Raw genomic sequence first — 13,616 nt, forward strand, 5'->3', positions numbered from 1 at the left:
TGCTTTTTCTTATGTATATTTGTATCAATTCCTTCTATATTTTGGATATCAGATGATAAATGAGAAATTTTTTTCTTAAGATTTTCCCTTCTGATTTTTTGCGTATACAGTTTTAAAATTTTATGTAATAATTGCTTTTTTTTATCTTATATGATGATCACCTTTATCACTTTTTAGCTAAGAATCCCTCCCCCCACCCCAACACACTCACAAAGGTATCTCCTTTCATTTAGAATTTGTTATAATATAAAATGTTGACTGAAACCTAATTTCTTCCAGATGATTTGCAATTTTCCTAGCAGTTTTTGTCAAATTTGGGAGTTACCCTAAAAGTCGGTTTCCTTGGGTTTATTAAAAACTGGGTCTTGTTTATCTAATCTGTCAATTGATTAACTTTTCTATTCTTAACAATACCAAATAATTTTAATTACTGCTTTATAGTGTAGTAGTGTGTGTGTGTGATATATAGTAAGATAAGGTCTTGCTAGGCCCATTTAATTCCCTACCCCCCATTTTTTCCCTTGATATGCGTGACCTTTTGTTATTCCAGATGAATTTTATTATTTATAAAGTAACCTATTGTTAGCGTTTTCTTCTGAACCATTGAGGTGGGTTTCCCAGTGATCTCTCCTTGTCCATGTGATTTCCTTCAGGTGTCCACTTCTATTCAGATTACTTCCAAGTCCTGAGCTCTTTGCCTACAGCCTGTATCTCAAATCAAGCTGTATCACACTGCGCTGCCTCAGGAGTCAACTTTATTTCCCCATAGTCTTGAGAAAATTAGTGTGCTGACTAGAAGTCCCTGGACGTTATGAATGGTGACAGTGAAGATTTTTGAGCAGTGTGTTACGACCAGGTTTATGCACAAAGAAAGGAACCTTGGTGTGGCAGCATTATGAAGGATGGATTGGTAAAGGGAGAAAGTAGAGGTGGGAAAACTAATTTAAGAGCTGTATATCCAGATGATTGGTAAAAGAGGGCCAGTATGCAAAGGTTTTGTACAATTTAGTGACTTCTAGGAGATGAGATCAAAAAAACTTGACAGGTTAGCTGTAAGACAGGAGAGAAAATAGAGTAGGAATTTTTGAACATGGGAAACTAGGTGAAAGAACTACTGTTTATAGAAAAAGTTCCATCAGGAAGACGCATAAGGTTGTTTTGTTTGAAAGAGAAGTTGGAGAATAGAATGTTTAATATACAATTTGACTTTTAGGTACTGGTTGGACATGGCAAGTCATTTAAACCTCTGTGCCCCCAGGATACTTTCTGAATTGTGGAAGAGTTGTTAGTCTGCTTTGGTGGAGTGAGTTACATCATTGGGAGTTTCCTATACAAAACCATCATAGCAGACATATAAAGAATTCTGTTCTTTGCTTACGAATAGAAAGGTAAATGACATGTATATACATAAGGAATACAAAAACGAGTTATGGATGACTTAGATTTGAGAAAATGGCTTTATTCAATTGAAAACAGTGCTTTTTCAGTTAGGAAGAGGAGTTTAATTTCAGTTTGGAGACTTAATTTGCCTCCAAAGATAGAAGTACAGACCCTTATCACGTCTTGCCTAGGCAACTGTAACAGCTTCTTGCCTCTATTCCACTTTTCCAAACTATCTTTCGTATTCAGATTACTCCTTGTAAGAACCCCTAATATCTGCAGGCCAAAAAACAAATATAATTTGTCATTTTATTAAATCCTTTCACAATCTAGTCCTAGCTTACCTCTGTAACTTTATTTAATTTTATTTAATATTTTTCTCTTTCACACACTATATTTCAGCCATATTGGACTACTAGCTTGTACTCTAACTGGACGTGTCCTTTTGCTTCCAAACATTCATACAGGCTGTCCCCCATACTTGCATGTATTCCTCTAAATCTGTCTTTAAATGAGCCGTAAAGGAAGAAGAAGATTCTTAGGTACTGCCTCCTCAGTGAAACCTCTTGAGTCCCCTTCTTTCCCTATCTTCCACCAGCTGAAAGTGGCTTTCCTCCACCTCACTTATTTCTAAAACAATTCAGATTTCTCCTTGACCCTCATGCCCTCATCAGATTTCCCCTTGTATTATTTGTCTCACTTATGATATATACTTATCTGTGTATATCATATTCTCCTTTGCTCTTCCTCAATATGGAATGTAAGATTTTAAGCATAGGGACTGTATTACTTTATTTTTGTATCCCCAGTGACTTACACATTGTAATCCCTTACTAAATGTTTGGGTTGAATGAAACAGTATTGTATATGTAACTGAATCATAGTGGGAAGGGATGAGAAAGATGCTAGGTATAAGGAGGCTGTGGTACGTTAACAGCAATGAAATGACATAAACAGTATCATCAAAGGAGGTAGACTTAATCGTGTATTTGACAGATGACAGATAGCTGGAGTGCTACAATATTACTGAGGAATGTTAAGCACAGAACATCTCCACCATGTTTGTATATTCTGCATAGAGGACAAAAGTGCCATTGTTGAGAGCATAAATCGAAAGAACTGTTGTATATGGCCATAAGCAGATATGAACAATAGTTTTGATTTTTGCCAAGCATGTTTACATTAGGCTCCTTTTCCATCCAATGGCAAAGTTTTAAGAAGGTAAAGAAGCAGCAGCTAGGTGGCGCAGTGAGTAGAGCACTGGCCATGGAGTCAGGAGGACCTGAGCTCAAATCCGACCTTAGACACTTAACACATGTACTAGCTGTGTGACCTTGGGCAAGTCACTTAACCTCAATTTCCTTGCCCCCCCCCAATTCAAACAAACAAAAAAAAGAAGGTAAAGAAATAAGACCCAGAAAGAATATTCTTTTTCATATGAAAAACATTGTCTTCCCAATCTTGCCTGTAGCACTTATTAATGTTTTGCCCACATGAGTGTCAGTTTTTAAACTAGGATTGGTCTGATAGCACAAATTTGAAATAAAAGTTCAATTTAGGAGAATACTACAAAATACCCACTTAAAAGCTTAAGCACATAAGGCTTGTCAGTTATTGGGGGTGAGAGGGGAAGTAAAGAATAATCTTTATTCATGATCTCCACACTCGGGTGGGGAAAGTTACTTGACAAAGATATTGGGCACATACTGAACAAATTTCTATTAAAACTTACTACTTTTACACATTCCCTGTAAAGGAACAAAGCAATAACAGCAGAAGTTTTGATAATTTTGGCTTTCTACTTCTTAGAAAGCTGCTGTCCAGTGTTATCAGTGTAATAAATGGTTTAGTGGTATAAGGAAAATAATATATAGAGTAGAAAACAAAACTTGTAAAGGTCTAAGTAAGAGATGCTATCTTGATGATATTTCTTTTTTCTGAAGTCATGTCTTCTAAAGATTGTTGAGAAATTCTTAAGATTTTATTTTATTGATTGTTTTGCCAGCAGATAACTAGAGAAATATTGATAAAGACCAGCTATATATCGCTTCGAGTACGTCACCTGCTTTCAGGGATCTGTTTTAATAGCATTAGGGAAATTAATCTCTTATAGTTCTTTATTTCTATTTGTGTGGCTTTATTTCCCAACTAATGTATAATTTTATTCTTCAAAATTATTAAGAGCTTCAGATTTCAGCTGGATTCCAGGAGCTATCTTTGGGGGAGAGAGGAGGCCGTCGAAGAGATTTTCATGACCTTGGGGTGAATACCAGACAGAATTTAGAACATGTTAAAGAGTCAAAAACAGGTATGTCAACTCTAAGGAATGTCTTTTTAGAAGGTTGCATCTTACATCTATTAAGGTACACACAAGTTTGTGAAGGATCTATTAAATAATAAATGTGACTATAAAATTGGAGTGTCCCATTTTTCTGCCTCTTCCATTTGCAATTTAATATTATATGCATGGCAAAGCAGACAAGATAACATCAGGGTTCTTGGTTTGCCATAATTATTTTTATTTTTTCTCTTACCCTATTCTGAGAAAAAAACAGAATTCTCATATCTTGTCTTGAAATAAACATGTCAAATTGCATCTCATGATTATGAGAGATTGTTAAAATTCTTTGCTTTGCCATTGATTATTTCTAATATTATGTGAAATTTATGTGAAATTTAGTGGGCAATTGGCTAGTTCTTTCACTATAGTGAAAGTATATTTGGCAAGTATATGTGTTAGTAAATATTAGACCTTTGACTAGGCTTAATTACTTAGGGAGTGAATTTCTGTATCTGCTTAGATGAATGGATGAGGTGTAGTGGTTTTTAAAGAGTTGGATATATCTGGGACTATACTCTTGTTCTTTTTGCCTGTTATTTTAAGGAAACTGATCTACTTAGATTTTCATTTGAAGCATGTTTCTGGAAAGAATGAGAACTTTAAATATTTCACAATTGGATAATCTCTTGCTGTATTTTTCAGGTTCTTCTGGCATTGTAGTAAGATTAAGCACAAACCACTTTCGACTGACATCTCGTCCCCAGTGGGCTTTGTATCAGTACCATGTTGACTATAACCCACAAATGGAAGCCAGAAGACTCCGTTCAGCTTTACTTTTTCAGCATGAAGAACTAATAGGAAGGTGTCATGCTTTTGATGGGACAATATTATTTCTACCCAAAAGACTACAAAATAAGGTTATGACACTTTTTAATGCCTTTTGATATTAAAAGCACCTTTTTAAAGTTAGGCGAAAACACAAGTTGTGATAAATGGATAATTCAGAATGTTATATCAGTTTAAAAGGGTCCCATAATGGAAATTTGGAATTAAACTCAGAGCTACATTGTTTGTTTGGTAGTCCTAACTTTTTTTAAAATCCATTTTGTGATATCATTGATATAGGGAACTCTCATTTAAGAATCTCCTTTTACCAATGCAGATCAGCAACTCTTCTGCAACTTATACTAGGGTACTAGGAGGTCAAGTGAGTTTTCCCTAATTATAGTTTTCAGATATTAAAATTGAATTGTAATACAAATCTACCATTATTCTGGATTTTTTAAAGGCATCAAATTTATAGTACCAAAAATGCCATTATTGATATTGGGGTTACACATTTTTTTTGTTTGCATGTCATTCTTTGTTACCACTATGTTGAAGTACTATGTAAATGGAAATATTTGGGGGTTTAGAGGTCATATCCTTTCACATGAAAGCATGATTTAAAAAGAGGCAACACAAAAAATAAAATCTAAGAGAATAGTTCTTTATTTTTAGTATTAGCTTATGAAATCTATCCTTTAGATTCCTTATAGTCAAGAATAACTGTTCCCAGCCTAGGCCATCTCAAAATCCATCCAGGAAGTTTGGACTGCAGGAAAAATTGCCATCATCAGGGGCATCCTGCTTTTTACCACTTTCTTTTGCTCTTCCTGTTTGACTTCACAGGGCTTGGATAGGTTGAGAGTCAATAATTCCATTCCTTTTGATGGAACAGAGGACCACCAGGCCTTGCCACCTTCCCTGCCATTGACTTGTAAGATACTTAATCTGCCTTGGAGGCCTCTAGTATTTCATCTTAACTACATATATAACCCAACTACCTTTGGGCCTTGCCATCCGCCCCACCAATTTTCCTTTGGACTTGTGGGGCCTGTCTTTGTATTGAGTGCTATTTTCCTCCCCATGTCACACCCCCATATTAGATTTTTGAACTCCTGGAGAGCTGGGACTGTCTTGTAATGTTTGCATTCTCAGCACTTAAGTATTATTCTAAGCATAGTGTTTGGTGCACATAGTGAGTGCTTAATAAGTGCTTTTTCATTCATTATTCTTCACAGGTTACAGAAGTGTTTAGTCAGACTCGGAATGGAGAAACTGTGAAGATAACAATCACTTTAACAAATGAACTTCCACCTACTTCACCAACTTGTTTACAGTTTTATAACATTATTTTCAGAAGGTTTGTTGAAACTTTAGTGTCTATTACTGAGAATGTTGAGTCTTCCAAGGGCAGCTAGGTGGTGCAGTGGATAGAGTGCTGGGTGGGGAGTCGGGAAGACCTGAGTTCAAATCATGCTTCAGACACATACTAGCTGTGTGACCCTGGACAGGTCACTTAGTCACTATTTGCCTCAGTTTCCTCATCTGTAAAATGGGGATAATAGCACCTACTTCCAGGATTGTTTGGAGGATCAAATGAGATAATATTTGTAAAGTACTTAGCATAGAGCCTGGCACATAATAAGTTTAAGTAAGTAAATGTTAGCTATTAACCATTATTAGTTTATATCATGTTGAAGAGAAGCTTTATATACTTCTAAAATTTTATATGGTATAGCCATTTATATTTAAACCACTTTATAAACACATAAAATATAACTTTTAATCACTTCAGATTTTTTCCATTATCATTCATTTTCTAGTTGTATGTACTTGTGAGTTTTTTCTACTTTATATTATTTTTTTTCCACTTTGTATTATTTCAAGAGTTTTTTCTATTCCTTATACTTAACTGGTTTTAATTATAATATTCTGCCACATTAATGTACCAAATCTTATTTATTTGGCCATTCCCTCATTTGATGTTTAGGTGGATTCTGGGTGTTGCAATTACAAATGATGCTTTTAGGAAAGGCTTTAAGCAGATGACTCTTTTTTTTGTTTGTTTGTTTTTGATAACACTGTCAGGGTGTATTCCCAATAAATGGACCTGAGTTAAAGGGTATGATTATTTTTACCACATCCTGCTAGATTGGCTTCCCAAAATGTTGTATGAGTTTGCAGTTATTCTAGTAATTAATGTATATACCTGTTTCTTCACAACCTCATTAGCATTTAGTTTTATGATGGGTAGGAGGTAGTATCACAGAATTGTTTGAATCTGTCTCGTTAGTTAGGTTGATAGTTTTAAGATTAATATGTAGTAGCTCTAAAGAGCTTCAGTTGCCATGACCAAGAATCACAAAAGGTAGAGATATTATGAGTTAACTGTAGGAAAAAGGAAAGCTCACACACCAATTAATACTATAGATCCACCAGTATACGTATGGTCAATGTAGCAATATTGGGTAACCAAGGAGGATAGAGTAAAACAAATGCCAGTAAAACTTTTGACTTTTTTATTTCCAGGCTTTTGAAGATCATGAATTTGCAACAAATTGGACGTAATTATTATAATCCAAGTGATCCGATTAATATCCCAAATCATAGGTTAGTACCTATCTTAGATATTTTGAGATTGGAAATGAAAGTCTTATTTGATGGGTATTTTTCAAGTGTAGGAACTATTAGATAAAAAAAAGCTCATATTAGAAACCTAGAATGTTAGCTAGTGATTACTAAATATTCCTTTTATTCAGATGTGGAAAAAGGCCCAAAGTACCAGAGTGTGAGCCCTAAGGTCTTTCAGTCAGTTTCTGCTATAAAAAATTTAATGACATGTTTGACTTCCTGGTATAAATCAGGTATAAAACTAGAAGCCTTCTTTTTTTAAATCTAGGTTGTTGATACCACATTATAGGATTTAAATTTTTTTATTCCTTTTTGTTGGGGGTGAGGGGAGAAAGGAATTATGATAAGGTAGGAAGAGCAGCAAAGGGCCTTTTAGGTTAATTGAATTCAGGATAGTTTAATATTGCTAAATTTATAAACTCTTTAGCCAAATCTTAATTAATTTTTGGATGTCTCAAGACAATACAGACTTAACAGCCAAAGTCATCAGATGCACATTCATCTTATAAAGTCTTACATTGGGCAGAATCAAAGGATCTGCCAAAAGGCAACACATGCAGTAAAAGATGTTAGATTTGGAGTTGAGGGATGTGGGCTCAGATGGAACATCAGTTACCCGATATACTGTGTGTGACCTTGGGGCAAGACACTTACCTGTTTGTGCTTCATTTGTCACTGCTGCTAATTGAAGGGGTTGGATGAGCTGACCCTTCTACAGCCTCTTAGGCTATAAATCTGTGATTTCAGAATTAAAAGAAGCCTTAGATCTCTAAACCATTCAATTGACACCTGAACAGTTTGCCCCACTACGTACATATCTCCACGAACTGGACCCTTGGCTTTTGGTTGAAGATTTTAGTGAAGGGAAACTCACCCATCACCTCTGAAGGTAGTCCATTTCTCCTTTGAGCACCTCTAATTTTGCTAGGGAGTTTTTCCTTACATTAATCCCAAATCTTTTTTTCTTCCTAGTTCCGGTTTATAGGATCAAGCAGAAAAAAGTCTAACCCCTCTTTTTGGCAGAATTTCAGATATTTGAAGAAAATTATCATATCTCTCTTGAATCCTTTCTTTTCAAAGCTAAACATTCTTCAACCAGTATAATTATAGCACAATCTTGAGAATCTTCACATGTGGTTTGACCAGAGTAGAATGAGATTATCACCTGGACACTTAATGGGGGCAGTTAGCATTTCACTAGCTCTTTTGGCTATTGTAACACACTGTTTAGTCATTTTGAGTTTGCAGTCCAGTAAATATTACCCTTCCTTCCAGTCTTTCAGATGAACTGCTAAACAGTTCATCTGCTATATATCCCTCAATGAAAATTATTTTAAAATAAGTTTAAGACATTTTCCCCCACCAAAAAAACTAATGACAGTTTAAAGGGACTAATCAGATTACAGAATGAAACTTAAAAGCTTTCAATGATGCTTTTTAAAGTTTAAGCGTAAAGCATACAAAAGAAGTAAAAGAAACATGGATTATGGGTCATGTGTAAATTTAAGATAGAGTATTATGCATTTACAATAGAAACTCTAAAAATTTTTTTTACACTCTTTACAGGTTGGTGATTTGGCCAGGATTCACTACCTCTATTCTTCAATATGAGAATAACATTATGCTATGCACTGATGTAAGCCATAAAGTTCTTCGAAGTGAAACTGTTTTAGATTTTATGTTCAGCCTGTATCAACAGTTTGGTGAACATCGATTTCAAGAACAAGTCTCTAAAGAATTAATAGGATTAATCGTTCTTACCAAGTGAGAAAGCTCAATTTGTTTTTACTTTATAATTTTCTAAAGTTTTTCTGTAAATTCTTCACAGTAAGGGTGTTAATACATGTTCTTCTTCATAAGTACAGACTGCACCTGTAGCTGACAGGCCAGTTGAATTCTTAAGATAAGGAGAATAGGAGTAAGGGAGAAATAGTTGTCCTCTTTGGCCCATCTCAGAATTATATAGCTTTGTTTAAAGGATTGCCTTGATGTACATTTTACCTATACTTTGAAGTGCTTTAAAAGCAACATCATAGGAAGATCGTTAATGGCCAACAGCCTCTTCAGAATGTCCTTCTTTCTAGGTCTTTTAAATAATGCATTTAGAACTAATGAAAAAAAATTTGTTCTAGAAAAGACCAAAATTTTAATTTAATTTCCATCACTCTCAGGGCTTTTAAACCAGAAGAACCACTTAGATGCTGTTCATTCATTCTGTTACCTAATCTTATTTATAGTGAAAGTTTGCAGTTGTCACTTTTGGATTATTGAGATTCCTGGAATTGCTTCACAGGTACAACAATAAAACCTATAGAGTAGATGATATTGACTGGGAGCAGAATCCAAGAAGCACCTTTAAAAAAGCAGATGGCTCTGAAATCAGCTTTTTAGACTACTACAGAAAGGTATAAAAATCAACTTGAATAAACATATGGTTCCTTTTTTCTCTCATTTATGCTCTCAAGGTAGGTTATAATGATACAGAAAAAGATGTGCATATATACATCTACATGGTAAGATGCAATATTACCTTATTTATCTGGCTGTCACGTTCTATTTATTTAGCAGCTTCAGCTACCTAGGAAGAGGGGCAAGGGTCTCTGGGCAGCTAAAATCACTGTCATAAAGTTAATGTGCCTTGAGACTATTCACTTGCTGCTTGTTTACTATGATTTTTTAAGCCACAAAGCTATCATGTTGAGCTTAGTTGCCTGGTTTCCCAGCCTATGGGTGATGAAAAGGAGACTGCTAGAGGCATATGCACACTTAAAACAACAAGAATTAACAGCTGGCACACTGGTCAATGAGGAGAAAAAATAAGATGGCAATCTAGAGACAGACAGTTCTTGTAGTAGCCAAAATGCACTGGAGTAATCCTTGAGAGTCATCCCTCTGTTAGGATATTTTGCAATAATAATGAGGACTTTTTTTCATCAGGAAAAAAATTAAGTATTCAATAGACTGTTTTTTAAAAAGCAGGCTAGTGAGCAATAAAACTTATAATGGGTTCCATCAGAAAGGGTTAATATAAACGTTTTGTTACTTAGAAACATAAACTTCAGTTAATCTGAAAAATCTGGTCACATGGGACTATTTCTTTCCCAGGGATGCCAGATAAATGAAGTTTTACTGTTTTCTTTTTTCCATCTCATAGGTAATTTTCATCTCAAAGGTACTTGTATTTTGCTTATGATGACAAAGGGGACAGTGAGAGGAGAGCTAGGGAAATCTCTCTTTTTTTGTTAATAGGCACTTAAAGTTTAATCAATTAAATGAATGCTTGGTGATGTCCAATATGGAAAGTTTTCCAGGGCTGTTTGAATGAATTTGGCAGGGATGAGGGGCAATATTTTTGACATTTTAGACACAAGTATAAATAACAAAACAGATGTTGAAAAGTTTTAGGTTCAAGGCTAGAATTTGTGCAAATATCAAAGTCATCTATGTAAGCATTCCAGAAAGATTTTTCCTATAACCTTACTTAGAATAGAAAATAAATCTAACTTGATATAAAAATCCAATTGTAAGAGAAGGGTGGGGACACTAGGACAGTTTGAGTGATCATGTCCAACTCTTTGTCACCCCATTTGGAGTTTTCTTGGCAAAGATGAGTGGTTTGTCATCTTTTTCTCCAGTTCATTTTACAGATGAGAAAACTGAGGCAAACAGGGTTAAGTAACTTGCTCAGGGTCACTTAGCTAGTCAGTGTCTGAGGCTGGATTTGAACTCAGGAAGATGAGTCTTCCTGACCTTATGAGTTGTATCCAGTGCACCACCTAGCTCTCTGTGATAGGCAATGGGGACTAGCATTAGAAGTTTATGTTTTGTTTTTTATCATGTCTTCATGAGATGATAAGGCATTGATTTAATGTGGTAATTGTAGAAATGTAGAAGTATTCCTGAGCTACTCCCTTCCTTAATAAAGCCTTATAATTGTGGCAGAGAGAAAGGTATGGGTGGTCTAGAAGGCATTTTGATCCTTCAGTCTAAACAGTTAGACATTATGAGAAAGGTGGGTGATTAGACATTATTATATATTCTTCAGTGGCTGAGAATCTTTAGTGTAGGCAGCGTTCTGACATTGACAAACTGGAGGAGAACCCAGATATGATGGTAAGATGTGAAACTATACAATAAAGAAATCAGTTGAAAATAAGTAGTAATATTTTGGTTGAGGAGGGAAACTACTTATGGAAGATACTTGTAATCTTAAAGTATTTGGAGGACCCTCTCTGGAATAAGGATCAGATTTGTTTTGTCTCTAGGAAGGTTAAAATTAGTTGGTGTATAGGCATATTTCATCTTACGTTAAAAAAAACTATTTAAAATGAGCTTTCATAATGGATAGTGAATAGCCTATTCAGGAATGTTGCAAATGGAATTCTTGCACTATGCTGAAACTATATGACCTTTGAGGTCTTTTCGAACTCTGATGTTCTGTAACCTGTGACGAAAGAAGAAACAGCATGGCATAATGCAGAAGTGTCAAACAGATGACCCACAACACTCCCAAGTGTAGCCCAAACCATATTAAAATACAAAACTAATCTATGTTTTGTTTTATTTTATATTACATTTCAAAACTAAGTCAAAATGCAGCCCACAGGGAGCCTTATGTACAGTTGAATCACCCCCGTTTCTATTTGAGTTTGACAGCACAGGTGTAGTGGATAAAAAGCAGGCCTTGAAGTAAGACCGTAATTTAAAGCTTTGTCTTTGACAAAGTATGACTGCACTCACTGAACCTCTCAGTGCTCTGGACAACTTTCTGAGCTTTGTGTTGCAGCAAAAGTGCAATCTGAATTGGTAAAAAGGGGGTTTGCTCATCCAGGAATTTTTTTAACAGTAAAATCATAGGAATGAAGGAAGAAGTGGCACTTGGGTAGAATGGGCTGGATATAAGGTATTAAGAACCATAAATAAGAAATTTGTTAATCTCTTTCAGGATGGGGTTAGATTGAATAGGCAGAACTAAGAAGAAAGGAACACTTAGTCAAGTTTCTGTTGTGGATAACTGGTTAAAAGTCTTGTATAGACAGTGTCATATAAATCTGAATTGGGGTGGTGGGAAGTCAAGGGAAATCCTGTGAAATGACATATGACATCATATGAGTAGTGAAAAAAGTAAGAAAAGATGGTTCTCTGATGGATCCCTAAGTGACTTGATACAACCACACAGAATAAACCACCAAAATTGCTGAAGGCATAGGAATTAGGTGAGAAATAGATACTTTGAATAGAAAGTGAACAGGCATGATTTACTGTCAAAAGCTTTGAAAAATATCCGGATTTGGTCTTGAAGATATCCTTAGAATTTAGGAATTATGGTTGAGAGAATCCAAGAGGAAGTTTGTCATATAAGAATTTACAGAGATTTATCAATATCTACCATTAAAAATGTCTTTTTTACTTGTAACAGGCCATCAAAATAGTTTGCAATTTATATACTATTTGCTTTTTTAGGATGCACATGGAATACTATCTCATTGCCCTATTTGCTTTAATGTACAATATGACTCTCTATTATAAATATTAGAAGGACTTAGTATTAAAACACCTATAACCTGGTTTCACAACATAGGCTCCCTTAAAACAGCATTAGAGTTAAATTCCTTTTTAGAGGTGTGCTAAGACTTTTTAATATGAACAGACTTGGACAAAGAGGACAGTGAAGACTAAAACTTTAGAGTGTAAGTTTGAGACGCAACTTGTGAAACAAAGAAGACATCTTTTAAAGATTTAGAACTGGAAGAGACCTTACAGACTGTCCCAATTACCTCATTTCAGAAATGAAAAGGAGGCCCAGGGAGGTTAAGTGACCCACTTGACTGGGAATCAAACATAGATATACTGACTACCAAATACAGAACTATCTCCATTACACCACAAAGAACCCTTCTCTACATAAATAACATTGCAGTTAGTCTCGGTATTCAATGAGGCTATTGGTAAGAACATTCTAGTATGTCTTTTGGTCATGAAATTTCATAGGGAAAAAGGAGGCGTCGTTTCCAAGGTATACAAGCTGTAATGGTTTTGTGGTTAGATTTAAAAGCAAATAACTAAGATAGCTGTTGGCATCCATTTTTGTTTTCAAAAGTGTACTTTTGCTTGTTTGCAAGTTTGCTTGTTATTGTGACTATTACTAAGGATATTCGTTCATGGTGAGTTTTTCTTCTATTAAATAGCAATATAACACAGAAATCACTGACTTAAAACAGCCAGTTTTGGTCAGCCAGCCTAAGCGGAGGAGGGGCCCTGGTGGTGTATTACCAGGACCTGCTTTGCTCATGCCTGAACTCTGCTTCCTCACAGGTATTAAATTTTATTTGCTCTGGAGAGAGATGACAAGCTTACTTCACCATCTTTGTACTTTTTTTCTAGAGTAATTAACTTCTTCAAATTTTCTGACCTCTGTTTATTTGAGAGACATGCATGAGTTAACCTTATTTGTGCTTCCTGCTTCTCAGCTCCTTCAGTTTCTTCTGTGTCTCCTGTT

General features: G+C 35.2%; 1 protein-coding gene across 1 annotated transcript in view; it reads left to right on the forward strand.

Moving 5' to 3' along the window:
* Positions 1 to 13,616, forward strand: part of LOC118832025 (piwi-like protein 1) — a 51,685-nt gene that overhangs the window by 21,710 nt on the left and 16,359 nt on the right. The window contains exons 4-10 of the mRNA XM_036739511.1: positions 3,563 to 3,688; positions 4,364 to 4,578; positions 5,725 to 5,846; positions 7,016 to 7,096; positions 8,684 to 8,881; positions 9,411 to 9,522; positions 13,306 to 13,432. Coding sequence (XP_036595406.1) covers positions 3,563 to 3,688; positions 4,364 to 4,578; positions 5,725 to 5,846; positions 7,016 to 7,096; positions 8,684 to 8,881; positions 9,411 to 9,522; positions 13,306 to 13,432 — 981 coding nt within the window. The remainder of the gene's footprint in view (positions 1 to 3,562; positions 3,689 to 4,363; positions 4,579 to 5,724; positions 5,847 to 7,015; positions 7,097 to 8,683; positions 8,882 to 9,410; positions 9,523 to 13,305; positions 13,433 to 13,616) is intronic.

Source organism: Trichosurus vulpecula, chromosome 1 (assembly GCF_011100635.1).
Source record: "Trichosurus vulpecula isolate mTriVul1 chromosome 1, mTriVul1.pri, whole genome shotgun sequence".
NCBI classification, from domain to species: domain Eukaryota; kingdom Metazoa; phylum Chordata; class Mammalia; order Diprotodontia; family Phalangeridae; genus Trichosurus; species Trichosurus vulpecula.